At 55.2% G+C, this 15,473-nt stretch overlaps 3 protein-coding genes across 3 annotated transcripts in view; 2 read left to right on the top strand and 1 right to left on the bottom strand.

Annotated features, from left to right (window-relative positions):
• Nucleotides 1-15,473, top strand: part of LOC143696056 (uncharacterized) — a 317,065-nt gene that overhangs the window by 50,740 nt on the left and 250,852 nt on the right. The window contains exon 3 of the mRNA XM_077191262.1: nt 5,749-6,010. Coding sequence (XP_077047377.1) covers nt 5,749-6,010 — 262 coding nt within the window. The remainder of the gene's footprint in view (nt 1-5,748; nt 6,011-15,473) is intronic.
• LOC143696053 (uncharacterized) overlaps nt 1-15,473 on the bottom strand; it is a 1,205,294-nt gene that overhangs the window by 1,016,790 nt on the left and 173,031 nt on the right. The window lies entirely within an intron of this gene.
• On the top strand, nt 8,690-11,994 carry LOC143696017 (serine/threonine-protein kinase pim-3-like). The gene is made up of 3 exons (XM_077191235.1): nt 8,690-8,695; nt 9,901-10,270; nt 11,978-11,994. The coding sequence occupies exons 1-3, from the start codon at nt 8,690-8,692 to the stop codon at nt 11,992-11,994; spliced, it is 393 nt and encodes a 130-aa protein (XP_077047350.1).

The raw sequence follows: 15,473 nt of genomic DNA, 5'->3' as shown, positions 1-15,473 counted from the left end.
GCTATTCCCAGTCTGTTCGGATGTTAAACTCATCTCCATTGAGTGGTGGAGATGAGTTTAACATCCGAACAGACTGGGAACCCCTTAAATAAAACCTTTAAAATTTCTTTCCTAAAGGCAAACCTTTGAGTAGAGAAACCTTTCTGAGCAGAGAAATAAGATTTAAAAGAAGCAGGATGGGTACATTTTGCAGCAGTGCAGTCGCAGTCAGCCCAGAGTGTGGGTGTGAGTGAGCCCCAGGGTGGAATTGTGCCGCGGTGCTCCCCAGCAGCTGTGGCAGTGCAGGCCCAGCCAGCGCTGGAGCTGCAGCAGCGGCAGCGAGGCTTGGCCGCAGTGGCTGGAGGTGCCAGGGGAGGGTGGCCAGGATTCCCGAGGGTTTGAGCAGAGGATCTGTGGGCAGGCCCAGGGGCTTGGCCCGCTGTGGAGCCCTGGCTGCTGCTGCGTTGCCTTCAGGGCAGGCTCAGGGGCGGCTCCCATGGTCCTGCTGCAGGCGGGAAGTGCAAATCTCCGGGGCTTCAGAGCCCCTGAGGCCAGGCTGAGGGGTCCCCCCGTGCTCAGCTGTGCTGGCGGCTGTTTCTGGCCTCAGGGACACTTGGCGTGGGCCCCTTGGCCACCAGTGGTGCTGCTTTGCACTCCTTAGGCAGGAGCCGATGGCCTGGCTGGGTGTTGGCAACAGCAAAGTCCCAGGGCAGGCTCTGTGCCAGCCCAGCTTCCTGGGGGAGAGATTCCACAGGAGACAGGATTCTGGCTACAGCCTGCCTTAAATTTACATCCCTTATTTCCACCCTGCACTAGGTGGAGAATTGCCCAGGTAAGGAATTCCAGACATGAATTCCAAGGGAGATAATTGAATATCTGCCTTGGGTCTGGCTCTTTTTCTTGCCAAGGCCAATGGCAAAAGCTGTACCCATGGCATCTTGGTTTCCATCTCCGGCTTCCAAAGGTGTTTCTTTATTTCCCCATTCATTCTTTCTACCCAACCCGAGCTCTGGGCTTGCCAGGGGTTATGGAGGTCCCATTGTATTCCTAAAGCTGCCATAACCCCCTGAAGGGTCTTTCCTGTAAAATGAGTTCCCCATCTGAATCTATTGCTTCCACAATCCATTATCTTTGAATTATTTGTTTTAGCAATAGGTTAATAAGTGATCCAGTGCTTGCTGAAGCAGTCAGAATTGCTTTTGCCCCCCTGTTAGGTGCCATGGTGTCAGCAGAAGATTTTGAAGCCTTCCTGCTCAGGGCATTTCAGTGCCAGGCTCTTACAAGCACCCACAGCTCCGTGGGTTGAGCTGAGCATGGGGCGGTGACCTGCGCTTTGTCTGATTCCCCTTCCTTAATAACAGCCTGTCTTGTAGCTCTTATCCCTTCTGCTGCCCTTGCAGAGCCATCCACAAACACATTGTCTCCCTCAGGCCGGGGAATGTCCCATCAATCTCTCCCAGCCTGGCTCGGGAGCTCTGTCCCTTGAGTGCAGTCCTGGGTTCCTTGCCAGCCCCTCTCCAGGCTGTTCAAACAGGAGGCTGGGTTAAACCCTTGCCCTGTCCTCAGTTCTGAATCCTCCTGTGCCACTGAACAAGTTTCATACTGTAATCACCGAGCCCTGCTCATCCATTTAGAGGCTCTTTTGGTTGTCAAAGCTTTAACTTGATGCCAGACTTGAACTCTAGGAGATCCTCCTGTTGTCATCAGTTTTCAGGCCTCTGCTCCCACGGAAGCTGTGGCTGCACAATTCTGCAGACAATGAGGCTGCTCTCTGGCCACTGGGTTAAACATTTTAGCACAAGAATTCCTTTGGCAAGACCCTGTTTAACGTCCACCTATAATTCAAATTCTTTTTCCCTGTCTGGAAGGCCCAGGCCACTCGCCTCAGTTAATCTTAATTTTAACACTTGAAAATTCTGTGTTTCCTCCTTGTGTCCATCCCTCCAGTTTGTTGACTGGCAGGATAGGAGTGTTGTAGGGAGACATCCTTGGCTCCAAAAGCCCTGCCTTTAACAGGGACTCAATACCAGGCTGTGAGCCCTTCCTTCCCTCTCTTGGAACAGGGTAGTGCTTGTCCTGGTTGCTTTAATTTGTAGAGGCTCCATATCTAATTTTCTGTATTTCCCTGGGGCTGCCCACACTTCTGGGTTCACTTCAGCATAGGCCTTGTCAGACTTTTGACACAGAGGTACAACAGAACTAGCCTCTGTATCCCTTTTTACAGTATTAAAATCCAGCTCTCAAACTCCTTCCTAGTTAATTACAATCACAGGAGGAAGAAAAAGAAATTCATTTATTTCAAACCTATCCCCCACAGCTTCTAATAGTGGTTGAACAAATCATACCTGCTCATCTTTCCCACTCATTCCCTTAAAAATTAAAATATTCCTTTACTATTTTCCCCTTTAGGTCTAAGATTCAGAGCAGATTGAGAGGCCCCTGTGTCCATCAGGAAATGCCTCCTTTCAATGCAGACCCACCTGAATGTTCTCGAGGGCTCCAGTGTGGAGGGGCCCTGGTGTGATGGGAGCTGTGACAGCCCTGCCAATCCATGTCCATCACGGGCTGGACTTGCTGGTCCTGAGGGTGCTGCTGTCTCTGCTTGCAGTGTCCTTGTGCCCTGCAGCCGGAGCCCTGATTCCTTGCCAGGGGCTGTTTGGGTGGGCTGTGCCCTGCCGAGGAGGGCAATGCCTCTGCCGGGTGCTTGTGGCCGAGCCGTGCCCTGGGTGCTGGGGCCCCCTTGGGCCCTGGGGCTGATCCCTCAGGGGCTGTAGGAGCTCTGCCCTGGCCTTTGCCTTCAGCTTGGCCTTTTGCTGCTCCCTTCTTGCATTCACCTGCTGGGCCTTTGTGCCCAAGTGCTGCAGGGCCTTCTTCTGCCCCTCCTGCAGCCCCCCTCAGTGCCTGTGGGTGCTTGTCTTGCTTTACAAGACGGGCGTCTGCTTGGGAAGGCAGAAAAAGCCTCTCTTGGAATGGAGAATGCAAACCCCCTCCCTCTTAATTTTTAGGATAGTGAAATCAAGGGGCTCTCAGGCAAAGATATGGGATTAGGAATAACGGTTCTTTACTAGTGTGTATAATATAATAATAGTAGTGTGTATCAACAGCTCCGGCAGTGACAACAAACAGAGCCCGGAGCCGGTCCCGGCCTTTCGGCTGCGGCGCTTTCCCCTTGGGTGCAGTTCCGGGCACGGCCGGCAGGGGCGCCGGTGGCTCCCGCGGGGCGGGGCAGCGCATCCCTGCCATGGGAACCTCTCTGAACGGCAATAGAGCAATCCCTTCATCTAACTCTTTCACTTTTTTACCTTCCGTAGCCTTTCTCCCGTGTTTTGAGAAAGAATTTGGAGAGGGCTGCCTTTTAACTGAGCTCCTCGTGTTTCGATAAGGTGCTTCCTGTAGAGAGAGGGATTTTCCCTGAACAGCCGGAGCTGTGGTTACCAAGGGGACGTAACTCAGAGCAGGAGGGGTCAGGGGAGGATATCCCGCCGAGGCTCGGTCGGAGTGTGGGCAGGGTCTGCTGCCGGAATCGCCAGAGGGGGATCTTCCCGTGGAGGCCGAGCCGGAGCGTGGGCAGCCCCCACATGGCTTCTGGCGGCTGATCCGGCAGCTCCCGGCAGAGAAAAGGCAGGTGGGAGACCCCGGCAGCAGCAGCGGCGCTGCCCAGCGCAGCTGGCACGGGCAGGGCAGCCGGGGATGGGATAGCTGGGACCCGCCCTCGGTGCGGTCGGCGCGGTGACCTCGGCCCACGCGGCAGGACAGAGCAACCCCATCTTGCCCAGCATGGCCGGCAGAGCGGCCGCGGGCCGGGCAGTGGGGCCAGGGCACACAAATTCACCGCCAGCGCCGGGGCAGGTGGAGCTGCCCTGGGCAGTGAGCCCGCACCTGGGATGGAAACCGGGGCAGGCGGAGCTGAGGCGGGCAGCGAGCCGGGACCCGGGACAGGCGCCTCGGCCGCCAACGGAGGGGGCAAGAGCTGCAGAGGATCCCACTCTCTTTCTGACTTTTCCTCTTGTTCCCCTCCCTTTCATTCCCCTTATTTTCTTGGTTTTTTCCTCGGGTGTTTCTGATACTTCAAAGATTTTTATTCTCCTAAAATCTCCTGTCTAACATATGGCATATTCTCTTTCTTCTAGATTAAATGGGTTTTTTTCCAAATAAATCCAGAACCTAACAAATCCAATGCTTGGATATTTTGAAATGGTCGACGAGCTAACTCATGACCTCCTAATGTTGTTTTTCTCATCACCTTTTTATTTATCCTTTGGCAAATTAAGCATCTTTCAGTGACTTGCTTTGCTACACAAAAAATCCCAGTGCACCCAAAATTCCTTAAAAAATGATCACACAAAGCTTGAGTACGCCAGTGGGGTTTCTGATGCACGTCTTCTAATCTTTTCCTAGTAAGCACATTTTATTAAGTAATTGTCTTCCATGTAGAAGTTTCTATTTCCCTGATTTATCTTGTTCATTTCCTATCTTGTTTAATTCTTTTTTCTCGGCTTCCATAAACTTTGGAATTTCCAGTTTTTCCTCGTTTGGAGTTAATATTAAACTAACTCTTTCAGCTCCATTTTCTGCTGCATCCTTAGCTTTGTGATCTGCCCCCAGTTTGCCCAGTTTGCCTCTCCTTTGGCCCGGGCCGGGTTCCCCCCGCCCGCAGCGGCTGGGAGCAGCCGAGAGCCCCGCGCTGCCCATGCCGACCTGGCCCGGCTCCATGGCCGCTGCTGCCGTGGGCTGCGAGGGCTGCGGGAACGGGGCACCGAGGGTGTGGCTGCTGCTGGGGGAGGAGGAGGAGGGAGGGAAGGGCAGGGATGGAGGGGGAGGAGGAGGAGAAGGAATGGAAGGGGCGGGATGGAAGAGGAGCAGGAGGCGGGGATAAGACAGAGGAGGAGGAGGAGGAGGGGGATGGAAGAGGAGGAGTGGGAGGAGAAAGAGCTGTGAAGGAGGCGGGGTTAGGAGGGAGGATGAGAGGGAGGTGGAGATAGGACAGAGGAGGAGCGGGAGGAAGAGGAGGGACAAAGGCAGATCAAGGCTGAGCTGCGGGAGCCACGCGGTCTCGATCTGTGCCTGAATTCGCAGCCCCCACCTGTGGGATCATCGCCCCCCCATGGCACAGGTGAGCGGGGAGGGGGAGCCCGGCCCGGATATCCCGGGGGGTCCCTGGGTTGTGTTTTTGGGGGGATGTTTGGAGAATGAAGAAGTCCAAGGCTGAGCGGAAAAGGCCCCTCGGGGGGACATCGGGGGGTGGCGGTGGCGGCTGCCGGCAGAGGCAGCCTGGAGGAGCAGAGCCCTGTGTCCCCCAGGAGGCCAAAGTGGGGAGGCCAGAGAGGGGGGAGCGCCGCCATTGGCGGGAGCCTCAAGAGCCTGGAGAGGGGCAGGGGGGACTCCTTGGAGCCGCTGCAGCGCAGAGCAGAGAATGAGGGGAGAAGGGAGCCCGGGAGCCCAAAGAGCCCCGGCATCCCGAAATGGGGAGAGCCAAGAGGGGGCAGTGCGTCCCCAGAGACGGCCTGGGGGGATCTCGATGCCCTTGCCTGTGGCACGGAGGCAAATCCCATGCTGTCCTTGTCCTTCCTCGCCCAGAGCAGGAGCTGAGCATGGAGAGCAGGGAGGACAAATGCCCGCGGCAGAACCTGGTGGCAGAGGCCGTTTTGAGTGGCTCCACGGCGCAGGAAGCCAACGGGGAGGAAAAGGCCCAGAGATGCCGCACGAGGAGGGGCTGCAAACGCAGATGGCGGGGATGTGAGGGGGAAAGAGCCAGCCTGGGCCGGGAAGGCGGCCGGAGATGGAGCCAGAGCTCGGAGCTGGTGCTCCATGAGCAGCTCCATGATGGGGAGAAGCCCCACACATGCATGGAGTGTGGGAAGAGCTTCAGGTGGAACTCCGAGCTGATCAGGCACCAGAGGACCCACACTGGGGAACGGCCCTACGAGTGTGGGGAGTGTGGGAAGAGCTTCAGCTGCAGCTCCAGCCTGATCAGGCACCAGAGGACCCACACTGGGGAGAGACCCTATGAGTGCTCCAAGTGTGGGAAGAGGTTTCAGACCAGCTCTGATCTTCTCCTGCACTATCAGAGTCACACAGAGGAGAGGCCCTTCCAATGCCCCGACTGTGGGAAGGGATTCAAGCGCAACTCTGACCTCATCAAGCACCAGCGCATCCACACAGGGGAGAGGCCCTACGAGTGTGATAAATGCAGGAAGAGGTTTCAGACCAGCTCCCATCTCCTCCGGCACTATCGGATTCACACAGAGGAGAGGCCCTTCCGCTGCCCCGACTGTGGGAAGGGATTCCAGCAGAACTCCACCCTCGTCAGGCACCGGCGCATCCACACAGGGGAGAGGCCCTACGAGTGTCCCCAGTGTGGGAAGAGCTTCTCCTGCGGCTCTCACTTGACCCAACACCAACGGAGGCACCGGTAACGGAAGCCCTGCGAGTGCCCCGAGTGCAGGAAGAGCTTCGTGCGCTGCTGCAGCTCCATCCCCCACTGGAGGAGGCACTTTGGGCACAGCCCTGGTCACTCACATTCCCTGTGATCCATGTTGGGAACACACCTGCCTGCTTGTCCTTTGGTTTGGCCTGAATTTTTTTCTCTTCTCCATGTGTTTCCACTCCAAAAGCCAAGAGGGATGAATCTGTCACCTCAAAACCACTCAAATTCCACTGAAAATAACTGAATTTTAACCCAAAAAGGCTCAATCCTACCTCAAATTCCTTGTTCCCTCCTCAAAAAACCTCAATCCCATGCTAAACTCTCCATTCCACAGCCACCAGGGTGAGATGGGGTTAGAAGGGGACTGGGAGAAGTGGGATCCCAATTTGGAGCAATGGGATTGGGATTGTGTGGGGCTGGGTGTGTGGGTTGTATTTGATAGCAAATAAAACTTTCAGAGTTAGTGATTTCTGTCCTGTTCATTTTCAGTCAGTTCTGTTTGCAGAGTGCCACCTTCTCAGCTGATTCAATTCCTATAAAATTCCCATTTTTTAAATCATCTAGCCTCTAACAATTAAAAAACCAATATCCAAATAAAACCACGCACCCCCAATAAACCTTTTAAAAATAATTTTAATTGTTTTGGAGTACTTAAGGATGTTATTAAAGTTTAATTGTTTGGTTGAAATGTCTGAGAAATTGTAGTGGTGTTTGCTTTTGTGTTTAGTATATTTGTAATATGAATTGTTTTACTAAGGTGTGTTAGATTGCTTGGTAGTTTCTTTAGATATTTTTATCTAAAGTACATTAGTCATAGAGTTATAATTTTCAAAAGGTATTTCTTGATATATAATTTGTTTATTTATATACATTAGTAATATTATAGTAATAGTTGTTGCTTTGGTTTGAATCACTGTTGGAGTATTGTAAAGAAGATTTGAGATTTTTATATTTTATTTTTATTATAATTTTTTAAAGTTCAATTATTATTTCTTTGTTTATAGTTTTATTGCAATTTGTTGCGGGGATAGGAAGGAAGTTCAAGGGCAGGAACATTTTTTCCTGGCTGGGAACTGGAATTCCAGACCCTGGGAGTGTGTGCAGGACCCCCCAGACTGGGATCAAATATGGGCTGGGATCAAATATGGGCTTGGATCAAATATGGGCTGGGATCACCTGGACTGGGATCACATGGATGGGGATCGTGTGGATCAGAACCCTCCAGACCAGGATAGCCTGAAGTGGGATCAAATATGGACTGGGACTGTATGGACTGGGATCCCAGGGACTGGGACCATATGGATCAGGACCACACAGACTGGGATCAAATATGGGCTGGGACTGTTTTTTAAAGTAACTTTGTTCTATAGTTTTTATTTCTGTTGTTAATTAAGCTCAGTGAAATAGCTGCTTGTGTTAAACTGCCTGCTTGGATGGGATAACATCCAATGCACCCAGGATGAGGACACCTGTACAGATCTGCCAACTATCAGCACTCCCCGTCTGAAGGCAGAGTGCACCAAGGCCCAAAACCTGGAGGTGATAAAGAGAAGGAGCCAAAACCACAGCCAAGAAACACACATGCTCTGAAAAGGCAGACCCAAGGAGGGGCCATGTAAAATCATTCCTGGAATATGTAAAGTAGTTTATGGGTATGCATGAGGCTCTATGAATATGCACCAGGCTGATGTAAGGGGAAAGGTATTTCAGGGCGATGCAGATTCCTTGGTTGTGGTTTTAGTCCATTTTTATCACCTCCAGTTTTTGGGCTTTGGTCTACTCTGACTCTGAGAAATTGAGGTTTTGGGATTTTTAGTATGTTGTGGATGGAAGCAAAATGGAAGGCACAGTGTTTCGTCCTGGGTTTCTTCTTCATGCTTCCTCCTTCTTCTTCATGGGTTTGGGTGGCTTTTTGTAATTGGGCAGAAATTCCACATTGCAGGCTCTTTGGGATCAGTTATTGGGTTAAAAGGGAAAATAATCTAGGTGTCAGTTCCTAATTGGATAGTTTAGTCTTAAAAGACCTTGGAACAAGAGATTGTGGGCCATTTTGTGCCTTCTAATGAAAAGCTGCTGAACTCCCAGTAATGAGGCTGTTTTACTGATAAGAAATAATAAACACTTGAGTCTGAACATGAATTACTGTCCCAAGTGCCTTCAATCCAGAGCCAGTGAAACCAACAACTGGTACCCCACAGCTTGAGGTAGTGCCAAGGCAGAACTTGTTCATGCTCTTTTCCCCTGGTGATTTTCTACTCCCGTCCAGACTCTGATAGCAAAGCCATGCTGGTGACAAAAGATTGACCTTGGCATCCTGGGGCACTTTCTGGGTGGGTGTTTGAATCTGCTTTTCCAGGCCTCGGGCTGAGCAGGGTGAGGCCGAGGCCTGGGCCCCTCCAGGCGGCGCCGGGAGCGCCCGGGGCAGCGGCGAGGGGCGGCCCTGAGGGGCGGCACAGGGGGCATTTCCCCCGAGCGGGCGGGCGGGCGGGCGGCGGGGAAAGGCACCCTGGGCACAAGGGCCCCGGCTCTCTGCAGTGCGGGCGGCCCAGCGCCAATCGCTGCTCCCGGAGCCGCTGCCAGGGCCGGGTCTCCTCCCCGCCGCTGACCCTGCACCTGCAGCGCTGCCTTCGCCTCTGCCGGGCTCCCCGGCACGGACGGCAAGGACGTGAACACGCTGCAGCAGGGGCCCAGCAGGGACACCCAGATGGTGCCAGGGCTGCAGCTCCTCTCCTGCAAGGAAAGGCTGACACAGCTCGGCTTCTTCAGCCTGGGAAAGAGACCCAGCCTTGATCCAGCTGTGGCCTTCCAGTACCTGAGGGCAACCCACAAGAAAGCTGGACAGGGACTTTGTACGAGGGCAGGCAAGGACAGGACAAGGGAGCATGGATCCAAATGGAGAGAGATTAGGTTTAGGTAAGGGATTCAGAAAAAAGACTCTCCTGGAACAGGTTGCCCAGAGAAGGTGGGCATGTCCCGTCCCTGACAGTGTTCAAGGCCAGGCTGCATGGAGCTCTAGACAAGCCGGTCCAGTGCAAGGGGTCCCCAGCCACAGCAGGGGGGTTGCAGCCATGGGATTTTCCAGATCCCTTCCAAGCCAAACCATGCCACGACTCCATGATTCTGGGATACTTCCCCTCCTCATCCTCTGGCAGAAAAAGAAACTTGGCCCCAAGTTCCACACTGCAGACCATGTCTATTGGCAGCCTGCAACTGTGTCAACAGAGGATGAAAAGAGATGACATTACTGACACGATTTCCCTTTTCTACTTGAAAAGTAAATGCTCTGCTCCTGTCCACTCTGGCAAAATTGTCACAAGAGGCAATTGTTCCCCATGAAATGCTTGGTCTCATGCAAAGAGGAAAGAAGCCAGAAGCCAACAGTCTTCGTTATTGCTACATTGTTTTCTTTGGTTACTTCTCTAATAGGAATGGCTTTGGGCTGTGATTTGTTTGTTTCTCTGTTTCGTTCCTGACGGCATCGCGGTCCCCCGCAGTGCAAGGGCGCCCTTGTGCCCCTGGAGCTGGCGCTGCTGTGGAAGGTGTCGCGGCCTGGCTTCCCCAGCGTCGTGAGGCTCCTGGACGTGTTCGAGGTGCCCGAGGGCTTCGCGCTGCTCATGGAGCGTCCGCAGCGCTGTCAGCACCTCTGGTACTTCCTGCACGAGCGGCGGTTCCTGACGGAGCCCGTGGGGCGGTGGCTGTTCCGCCAGGTGCTGGAGGCCATGGGGCACTGCAGCAGCCGCGGCGTCCTGCACCCCCACATCAAGGCCGAGAACGTCCTCGTCAACCTGGCCACGGGCGAGGCGAAGCTCATCGACTTCGGCTGCGGCACGATCCTCCAGGACACGTTCTACACCCGGATGTCAGGTGAGCCCAAGCCGGGGCCCAGCTGGGCAGCAGAAGTTCCTCCCTTGGTTGGCAGAGGGGGAAGAGGGAGGGAAGGAAGGAGGCAAGGAAGGAGGGGGAATCCATCTTCAGCCAGCTGCAGCCAAGTTGCTTTGTGGCAGGGCAGGGGCTGGCTGTTGTGGAACGGGAGCTGGCTGGGAGGGAGGGAGCAGCATGGGCCTGATGAGCTGCGCCCGTGTCCCATAGGAACGCTGGAGTACAGCCCACCGGAGTGGATCCTCTCTGGCTGCTACCATGGCCAGCCAGCCACCATCTGGTCCCTGGGCATCCTGCTCTATGAGCTGCTCTGTGGGCACCTTCCTTTCCATACCAACGAGGACATCGTCTGGGGCCAGCTCTTCTTCCCGCCCCGGGTGTCTCAAGGTGGGGATGCGCCTTCAAGGCACGAGGGGAAGAACGGGGTTGGGAGGGGCGGCTGGCACATAAGCGTCCTGCTCTTGCAGCTGGTGAGGAGGTGGATCTCCTGGGCTTAGCTGGAGGAGGTGGCACCTGTGCCTCTGTGCTGGTGTCCTCCGCAAGAGAGGATCGATAGGAAGCTTTTGGCTGCAGCTCTGAGCACTCCTGGTGTGGCCTGGGCACTGTGGAATGTGGGAGAGCATGGACAGGAGCCTTGTCCCGCTGAGCGGCGGTTTCTGGTTTCTCTCCGCAAAGTGCCAGCACCTCATCAGGTGGTGTTTATTCATGGAGCCCACAGACAGGCCAGCACTGGGGGACCTTTTTGAGCATTCTTGGCTGCAGGAGCCCTGCCTGGCCCAGGAGACAGCAGAGATGCCTCCCTGTGCACAGGAGGATCCAGGAGCCCAGCCAGCAGCAGCGGCACACGTCTCGTGGCGCTGGAAGAAAACCCCGGAGCGTTTCTCTGCGGCCGCGGCACAGAGGAGAGAGCGCAGCCGAGGAGATGCTGCTTCCGCTGGTCCCCGCGAGCTGTGGAGGCAGCAGCTCCGTGCTGCCCGTCCCATTGGAGAAGTGGTGGCAGTGCGGTGAAGGTGCCATGGACTGGGACAGGGGAAACATCCCCCTGCAGCTCAATGGCATCGTGATGTCCCCGCAAGCCGAGGCACAGCTGGCGTGTTCTTCTGGAGCATGACGTGGAGCTGGGAACACCATCCTGGAGCTGGCCGCTGGCGGGGCAGAGCGATTGGCTTTGGCTGCGGCCCCTGCCTGGAGGACACGCTCTGCGCCCCGATGGAATCAAGATGAGTCCCCAGCTGGCGCAGGGGCGGGGGGATGCTGGTGCTCCCAGGCATGGCAGGGCTCGGCCTGGCCACGCGCCGGAGGTTCCCCGCTCGGCGGCGCTGGGGAATATTAATTTTCCCTCCGGCCACCGAGCTGCTTTTTGGCAGGACAGGGGATGGATGTTGTGGAAGGGGAGCCGGCTCCTGGCCTTGCTGACAGCTTCTGCCAGCCAGCCTGGCACAGGCTGAGGCGGGGGCAGCCAGCCTGACAAAAGCATCCATCCATGTGGATGGGGGTGGCAGAGGGGGACGGGTTCCGAAGCCGTGCCCCAGCTGGTCTGCTCTGCAGGCCCTTGAGGAAGGGGTGCGTTTATGGGCGGGAAAGGTGGGGATTTTCCCCACCCGTGGACAGGTTTAATTCTCACATGGAGTGGTCAGACCCTCCTCAGGCCCATGAAACGGTGACAGGCTTTGTGCTTTTTCTTGTTTCCAGGTCTTGTTTTGAATTGACTTTCGTGCAATTGTTCTTTGTTTTTCCCAGGAGGATTACACCTGGTGCCCGGACCGGACGGGGAAGCGCCTGCAGCGTCCGTGGAGCGCGTCCAGTGCCAGCGCTGCCCCAGGGGCCACGGTCTGCAGGGACAGCCCCTTCCAGAAGGACAAGGACCTGGTTTGGGATCGGCTCCTCTCCTGGCAGCAGCTCTCCAGAGGTGGGCACCCGGCTCCACAGCTCGGCTGGCAGAAGGGCTCTGGGCAGGCGGCAGCGGGCACACGGGCATCCCGCTCTTGCAGCTGCTGGGGAGGTTGCTGTGCCGGGATTAAGCAGAGGAGGTGGAACGTGGCCTGCCCCACTGCCCTTCTCTAAAAACAGAGAATGGGTCGGGAGGTTTGGACTCTGAGCACAGCCAGCAGCCTGGCCCGGGCACAGGCCCTGGCGGGACAGGGGGACAGGAGCCTGCTGCCACTGACCGTGGCTCTCTGGTTTCTCTCCGCAGGCTGCCAGCACCTCATGCCATGGGAACGGCACCGCTCGGCCTGCCAGGCTGGGAGGGCTGGAGGGCGGCCGGTGTTCATTTGCTGTCAAAAATAAATTGGGTTTTTTGCCATGGTCATCATTGGAGCATTTCTTTCCTCCTTTTCCAAGCTCTTGGCCTCCCTTCCTCCAGGGTAATCTTTTTTCTCCTTCCTCAACCGCTTGATGGCATTTGGCAGGGGGGGTTAAGCAACATGAAAAATTCAACAACAGCTCCTGTTGCCAACTGCAGCAGCCCCTTCAAGAGCCCTGAGCTTCCACCAAGGTCAGTGTGTGCCTTGCAAAAGGAAGTGCTTTGCAGTGATGGGGTTGTTGCCCTGCTGCAAAAGCTGGGAGGAAATCAGAAATGGAAAAATGCCAATTGGGCTCAACCACCGCCCAGGTTCTTCAACTTTTCCCTCTTCTCCATGACAGGCAGGCAGTGCTGGACTCCAGTAAGGTTCAAGTTCTTGGTGCTCTCTGGCATCAAAGGGATCAAGGAAACTCTTGTACGCAGGGACTACAACAGGGCTACTTGTCAGAACCCAGGAAATTCCTCTGGCTGCCCTGGAGGACTCGAGCCCCTGCCCAGGGCGCTCAGAGACCCTGGCACAGAGCCCAAGACCCCTGAGCCTTTGATTTAGCCCTTGGAAAAAACAACCTTATATGAAGAATTGCGAGCCATGACAGTTTCAGTAGAATGATAGTGAATTTATCCCAGGGTGGAAAATAGATTTTTGGGGGTTTCTAGAATGGGGCTTCAAGGGGCAAGATGGAGGAATCTGGGCTTGTCCAGCCTTTCTCCTTCTTCTTGGCCTCCATCTTCTGCTGTGATGTTGGCACTTTTAGATTGGTTTAGAGTAGAAGCTCACTGTCTAACATATGTGATAGGTATTGGAAAGTCATTGTAAATATCGTACAGGTAGTTTTTAGGATAAAAAGATAACGCTGCCCTGCGGCAGGCAGAGTGCCTTAGACTGTGTTGCTGAGAGGATCTTGGCAGGACAGGAGAAAGAATTTTATAGATAAGATACAAGAAACAACCTTGAGAGCCAGAAATGAAGAGCTCTGACTCCTTCTTCGAGCGCCGGGCTGGGAAAAGAGACTTTGGAACTTATCTCGGGCTCACTCTGACCAGCCAGAGACCCCGAGAGCATGAGTCCGTAAGACGAAATACTGAAGGATTGGCTCCAAAACATAAATATCCTTGTTGGCCGTGTCTTCTTGACCAAGAAATCCTTCAAAGCTCTTGTAACTACAAGTCTTGCGGCCCTGTGAGCCATGCGGTGCAGATGTGAGCCAAACTCACCCTTCCTGTCTATGGAGAAGAGAACAAAAAGCAATGGCATCATCTGAAAAACTCAGAGGTCCGCTCTCTAGCACCTTCCAAACTCCTTCAAATCGGCCAAAGTGCGATTTAGCTACAAATAGGTGTCAAGGACTCTTAGTGCTGGCTCTTGGACTCCAGAGCAGCTGCTTTAGAATCTTTCACAGAACCCTGTGCAGTTCTGTGGTGCCAGAAATGGATCATTTGAAGAAACTTTCCCAACTGACTTGCATGGAGGTTTGTTTGAAGGGTATTTGAGGAGAAAGGCTCCCGGCAGAGCTCTGGGCTTTGGCCTAGCTGTGTCCCCTGCTGATTGTCAAGTGTGCCATCAGCTGCAGGGCTTTCTGGGCTAAAACTATCATCAAGTCACTGGGACTTGCTCTTTTTGGCCTCTAAAAGCTGGACCCACTTTTGGGGCAAATTTGGAGACCTCATCTCTGGGAGGATGGAGCAGCTAGGATTTTCCCAGTTGCTGGGAATGGTTCTCCAGGCCCTGGGTGTAAAACGGGGCTGCCCAGCAAGTGCGGATCTGCAAGATGATAAACAATTGTCTTGGTTTGAAAAGAGAGGTGTCTGCTAAGGAAGGCAGAAGCCTTCTGTGAAATGGAAAATGTCAATCCCCTCCCTTCAAATGATTCTCATTTAGAAATTCAAATGCTCTCAGGGAAAGATATGGGGATAGGACTGAGCCCGCAGAGCCGGGCAGCGTTTGCTGATGCTCTGAGCCCTTCCTAAAGATCCTGTGCAGGCTGTCTCAGACACCTGGGGCCAGGGATTCCTTCCAAGCTGGGCCACTTTGGCTGGGCCGGGGGCGGCCCCGGGGCAGAAGGCAGTGTGTGCAAGGGCCCTGGGTGGCACGCTGCAGCACGGTCACCGTGCCATGGAACGGAAGCTGGTGTCCAAGGCCCCTTTGTGACACGTGGGAAATAGAAGCTTGCCCGGCTGCTGGCAACACGCAACGGGGCACAACGGGACAGAGCGGTGCCGTGAGGAGCCCCCGCACAGCGCACTCGCTCCCGTCTGACCCGGAGCTTCTCCGCGGCGCTGTTCCTGCAGCTGAGCTCGAGGCCAGAGCACAGGACTCGCTGACCCGTGGCCTTCCTGAGGCTTCTATTCTGCAGCTGCCCTCAAGGGCAGAGCGTGGGACTTGGTGCCCCGGAGCTTTCCCAAGGCATCTCTCCTGCAAGGAGCTCCAGGCACAGCCATGGAGCAGAGACCCCCGAGAGTGCCCAAGCTGGCCTGGGTGGAGGAGGAGGAGGAGGAAGAAGAAGGCCCTGGAGCTGCCCCAGCACAGGAGACAGAAGAGGTGGTGCCGTTCCATCCAGCGCAGGAGGGTGAGTGGCAGAGCTGGGCTGCAGGGCTGGAGCCTGCAGCCAATTGGCGCCATGCCATGCCATGCCATCCCCTGGGGAAATGCCCATGGACAGGAGGGAAGAGGGGCCGGGCAGACACCCCGCAGTGGCCGTGCTCCAACCCCTGGGGCATCCTGGGGCTCTCCCTGCCTGGGCAGCGCAGGGCTGGGCTCTGTTCTCCGGCCTCTCCCGCAGCCCCTCAGCTCTGGCTGCGCTCGCTCTTTGCCAGATGCAGCCCTGGAGCGCACACAAGAGCAGGAATCCAGCCGTGGCCGCTTCCGCAGAACAGCGCAGGTAC

The sequence above is a fragment of the Agelaius phoeniceus genome, chromosome 28, assembly GCF_051311805.1.
Source record: "Agelaius phoeniceus isolate bAgePho1 chromosome 28, bAgePho1.hap1, whole genome shotgun sequence".
Classification (NCBI taxonomy): Eukaryota; Metazoa; Chordata; class Aves; order Passeriformes; family Icteridae; genus Agelaius; species Agelaius phoeniceus.
The sequence above is the reverse complement of the archived record's forward strand: the minus strand, read 5'-3'. Positions and strand labels throughout refer to the sequence as shown.